Source organism: Dendrobium catenatum, unplaced genomic scaffold (assembly GCF_001605985.2).
Source record: "Dendrobium catenatum unplaced genomic scaffold, ASM160598v2 fragScaff_scaffold_410, whole genome shotgun sequence".
Lineage (NCBI taxonomy): Eukaryota > Viridiplantae > Streptophyta > Magnoliopsida > Asparagales > Orchidaceae > Dendrobium > Dendrobium catenatum.
Window position 1 is genome coordinate 370,573 of NW_021318872.1, and position 5,431 is coordinate 376,003.

At 33.4% G+C, this 5,431-nt stretch overlaps 1 protein-coding gene across 1 annotated transcript; it reads right to left on the minus strand.

Moving 5' to 3' along the window:
- Positions 1 to 286: 286 nt before the first annotated feature.
- Positions 287 to 2,541, minus strand: LOC110097240. The gene is made up of 3 exons (XM_028694151.1): positions 1,040 to 2,541; positions 845 to 938; positions 287 to 565 (listed from the first exon to the last, which is right to left on the minus strand). The coding sequence occupies exons 1-3, from the start codon at positions 2,539 to 2,541 to the stop codon at positions 287 to 289; spliced, it is 1,875 nt and encodes a 624-aa protein (XP_028549984.1).
- Positions 2,542 to 5,431: the final 2,890 nt, after the last annotated feature.

Genomic DNA, 5,431 nt, shown 5'->3' on the forward strand with positions numbered 1-5,431 from the left:
TATTCCAGTTAATATAATGTAATCCTTGGCCATTGTTATCTTTATTCCAAATAAAATTACGGCATAATTTCTCAATCTCTTCAAGTATTGATTTTGGAATTATAGAAACAGTAGTATAAAAAGAAGGAATGGATAGAATAACCTTTTTAACCAAGGTTATTTTACCGGCCAGGGATAAAAATTTTGAACCCCAACTGTTCAACTTTTTCATAACATTATCAATAATAAATTGATAATCAGTTCTATATGGTCTTTTTAAAACTAATTTAGAGCCCAGATAACAAAATTATTTCACCTCATTATAGCCCAATATATTTTTGATCTTCCTCTTAATTCTTGTGTTCACAGCTTTACCAAAGAGCAACCCAGATTTAGGTGTATTGACTTTATGTCCGGTCCAGTTACAATACTTCTTAATGATTTCTTTAATCACCTTTACATTAGTGATTTTAGCTTCAGCAAATACCATTACATCATCAGCGTATAGAAGATTAGAAATTCTAGGACTATTGCTCCTAATTCGCACACAAATATTTTCCATCTCCAAAATAGCATATGAAAGTAACTACGAGCATAGATTAAAAAGATATGGAGACAGGGGGCATCCTTGTCTAAACCCACTACTAGCTTCAATCCAGTTAGAATGCTTTCTGTTAATTAAAATAGCATAAGAAGGGTTCAACACACAACCCATAATCAATTTGGAGAAAGATATAGGAAAACCAAAATAATCCAACACTTTGCGAAGAGTCGGCCACCCCATGGAATCATAGGCTTGTTCCATGTCTAACTTGATAGAAACCAATCCCTTAGAAGCTTTAGAGTGTCTGAATTTACGAAATACCTCTTGGGCAATAAGAATATGATCATGAAGCGTCCTTCCTTTGATAAATGACGCTTGCTCCAGAGATATCAGCTTCGGTATCAAAAAGTTGATCCTGTTAAGAAGAATTTAGCAATTAATTTGTCTACCGTATTACACAAACTAATCGGTCTGTAATGAGCTGCATAAGTTGGATTATTGATTTTGGGAATCAACACAATTTGTGTTTTTTTCCAATTCTTATTCATATCAGCTGTCAGTAGGAATATTTGGATAGCTTTCCATAAATCTGCTTTAATTATGGGCCAGTAATTCTTAAAAAAAAAATAAGAAACACCATATTCTCCAGGAGCTGTGCAATCCGAAGTTCCTTTAAGAGCTTCTTCCACTTCATCTATAGAAACATCTTTGCTAAGTATCAATATATCTTCATTATCCAGACACTTACTATTCTTTGGCCAATCAGTGAGAATACAATTCTTATGATACCATTTGTTTCTGAAATACTGAATCAAAACTTCTTCTATCTCATTTTTCTTATCTACCAAAATTCCCAACTCATCTTTAATGCTAGCAATGAAATTGACATTTCTCCTAGCACTAGCAAAAGAGTGAAAGAATTTAGAGTTTTGGTCACCTTCATTAATCCACTTTACTTTTGCCCGTTGTTTCCACCAGGTACTTAACCGAGCCAAAGTAGAGTTTAATTCTCCAATTTTGAATTTTAGCAAACAGATTTCCTCAGAAGTAAGCAATCCATTCCTAGCTTCCTTCTCTTGAAGTTGTAGAATCTCTTTTTTAAGATTTTCCTTCAATTGTTCCAAATTTTGGTGCTTAGACCTGCTCCAAAAGTATAAAGACTTCATAGTTCTTCTCATTTTAGTATTAAGCATATCTGAAGGAGAGCCAATAGCTTTTCTGTTCCAAACATTTTGCACAACTAAAAATGACGCCGGATAAGAAGCCCATATATTCTCAAACTTGAATGATTTGCTGATTTTAGGAGATGAACTATTAAGATTCAAAAGAATAGGGCAGTGATCAGATGCGATTCTAGGAAGATGCTTAACCACTAGAAGTTGATTAGTATTGACAGAATAAGAATTAATAATCATCCTATCCAGTCTTTCCATAATCCGTTCCAGCCCTTTCTTGTTGTTACTCCAAGTAAACATAGGACCCATGAATTTAAGTTCATACAGATTATTAGAAATCAAAAAAGATTTCATATCTTTAGGTCCTGAAGACATTATAAATCTTCTACCTCCTTTCTTCTCTTCTTTAGCAAGCAAACAGTTAAAATCCCCACCTATGATTAAAGGAAAATCAATAGAAATGTGATGATACAAACCAATCCAGAGATCTCTTCTTTTGTGTACTTCTTTGCTGCCATAAGAAGTTGCAATCCTCCACTTACCAATAAGAGGAATATCCAGATCACCAATAATAAATTGTGAAGATGAATCAATCACTTTAAAAGAGGCCATCCTGCTCTTCCACATTACCAATATCCCTCCTAAAAGTCCAGCTGATGGAACATAATTGAAATCCCAACCAGTGCCAATTAAAGTATTCACTTCCTTACTATGAATAAAAGACAATTTAGTTTCCAAAAGCCCAACAAAAATAGCTTTATGTTCTTTAACAATCTCCTTAAGATATAGGGAAGCCTTTTTTTTCTTGGCTCCTCTACAATTCCAAAACACTATGGAATTCATTTATGGATAAGTGGGGAGTGACTCCCCCCTTTCTCCTTCTCAATGCCTTCAGTTCTTCTGTTTCTTGTCAATAATTTTACAGGTCCCAATCCTTGTAATTGTTTCAAACCTTTCTTCTTAGCAGTGTTCGAATTATCTCCCAGATTTATGATAACATAATTTGATAGAAGCACCAAGTTTTGATTTTCTTCTATAGTATTAACCCTGCTGAAATTCTATTTTTCTGAAATAATCAAATCTTCATTAACCTCCTTTCCCAGTGATAGTTCTTTTAAGGCTTCAAATTTGTTGTTGTTCTGAAATTTATCCTGAGACGGGCTAACAAAATCTCTGTTTTTGGATATTTTATCACCTCCAATACCTTTATCGGGTACTTTTGGAACAAACTCCATAGCATCGGTTTCCTTAACCAATTTATCAGAACTATTTGAGTTGAAGTCAACTATATCATTTGTCATTCCAACTGGAATTTCATTTGAGTTTATAACATCTTTATTGAAAATTTGTGATTTGTTTACAGATCCAGGAATTTTCTTCTTTTTGTTTCCAACTTGAATCCAAGGTCCATTTGCAACCTCTTTACAAGTTGTGACATCCCTGTTCCTGTCTACAATCAGAATTCCTTCATTAACATACTTATCTATGTCTGCCTTAGCATTGATACCTGGTATCACATATTTTGAACAATCTTCTTTAAGATGCCCTATCTTTCCACATGTACAGCAAAAAGTGGGTAATCTTTCATATTCAATGATTTGATAAAACTTCCCCAAATTACCTTCAACCCAAACTCCCAAAGGTAATATTTCATCAAGTTTAATACGCACACAAACTCTTGCGTAGTAACATATTTCCATAAATCAAATAAGGAGATCACACCTTGGAATCAATTGTACAAACGTTTTCTTCATCCCAACATTGAAGGGGTAGGTTTGGCAAACGGATCCAGATAGGGGCTGTAAGGCCTTTAAACGATGCAGGAGAAAAAGATGCATTCCATCTATCCATTCCAACAATATTCCCTTCACATAATAGGGTCCTGAGGTTATAATCTCATCCAAACTATCTGGATTTTCAAAGGCACAAAGTACCCAGCCCAATCCAAGCTGAGTTAAATGAAATTTTCCTACTCTTCCCCACTGTTTTCTTAGTTCAAGACTAATAACATGGAAGGGTATGTTATCACCGAAAATTTGGATAACTAAGGATTTATTCAATCTGTTAGAGTTCTCCACCTCTTTTTCAAGGTTTAGTTTAACCACCCCATCTTCTCCCACAAAATCCTTACCAAAATTCAATTTAGAAACTTTGATATTTGCTTTCCTCTTCCACACATTTGAACCAGCAATCACATTTCCAGATTTCTTTGAATTTTCAGCAACCTCAGAATTCAAATCACAATTACCCAACACTCCAGAATCGCATTTCTAAACAGTAATCAGATTTGTATTTTGATCATTTCCTTCATGTTCCTTAGTCACTACCTCCTCTTCAACCAAAACTTGGTCTCCAAAAACCAGGTTGTTCACATTTGAGTTATGATTAACCTTTGACTTTACCATCTTCTTATCAGCCTCTTTAATACAAGTAGTGGAAATGCAATTTTCAAAAATTTTAAAATCATCACTTTGGATGTGAGTGATATCGTCACTGATATTAAGAGACTTTCGATTAAACTCATCTTCAATTAAAATACTTTTTCCCTTACCAATGCATTCAGGGGTCTTCTTCTTGGTAATTATACCACCTTCAGAAATAACAAGAGGACGTTCTTTCATTGACCAGAAATTGTGTTCTTTACCAAGAGTGTTATCTCCAAAAGCAGGTGGAGACGATTCAGAATTGAGTCAAGAACCAAATCTAGAAGGGAGAATCGGCTGGCGAATTTTGTGGGGGACACCTGCCAATGGTGGCCGGCGATCCTCCGACGCCATTGACGACGTTGCAGAAAAATCGTGAAACAGGTTTTCAAAAATAGTCAATCCCGGAAACTACGGTCCTTCTCTCTCCTCCGTTTGAATTGTTAGAACCTCTGTTTAAAAAAAAAAAGACTGTTTTAAAAAAAAAACAAGTTTTAAGTTTTAAGTTATTAAGGCATTTAAATTAATTTTAAAAAATAATTAATAATATAAATAATTGTTAAATCAAGTTAAATTAAGTCTTAAATATTTCTAAAAATTTAAATTATTATTAATAATTTGAATTGAATTTTTAAAATTATTTGAATTTAACTTAAATTAAATATTAATTAAATTTTAATAATTAGTTAACTAAAAAGTATTTAAAATATGAAGTATAACTTAAATTAAAGCACACACACACACACACACACACACACACATATATATATATATATAATTTATTTTTTAAAGTAAATTTTAATATGTTTTATTTTAAAAAAAAAATTAAAATAAAATTTCAATTATTTTAAATAAACTAGCAGTGCCGGCGGCTGCTCTAGACACGGCATGCTAGGATTTTCCAGTCTAAAACATATATAACGATCAACAATCATTGCTAATTAATGAGACTGCGACTACTACCCCACTTATCCACCTCAGCATGAGATAGAAGTCATTGAATTTCCCATAATTTGAAATTAACGATGCAGATTGAATCGGACCATAGGCAGAATCATGAGATCATAGCATGTGGTTAGACGAATTGTTGGATGGCAAGATTAGAGCCATTAATTATAAGACCAATGACTCAAAAAATGTACGCCTGAAGTAGACCACCAGGATGCCCTAGAACTCATTTTTTTGCTCATTTATTCGATTTGATCAATGAAATAACTTGAAATTTTAAACCTAGGTAGCCTAGGTGAACATAAATAATGGGGAATGTTGTTTTTGGCTTAAAATAAGCTTAATGAAAGGCTATTTGTACT

Excerpts from the sequence above, each read along its gene's own strand:
- LOC110097240 (XM_028694151.1), bottom strand. The coding sequence starts at position 2,541 with ATGAATTCCATAGTGTTTTGGAATTGTAGAGGAGCCAAGAAAAAAAAG. Across the intron at positions 939-1,039 it reads TGGAAAAAAACACAAATTGT|GATCAACTTTTTGATACCGA; the intron begins GTTGATTCCCAA and ends TCTTCTTAACAG. Across the intron at positions 566-844 it reads ATATTCTTATTGCCCAAGAG|TTACTTTCATATGCTATTTT; the intron begins GTATTTCGTAAA and ends CTATGCTCGTAG.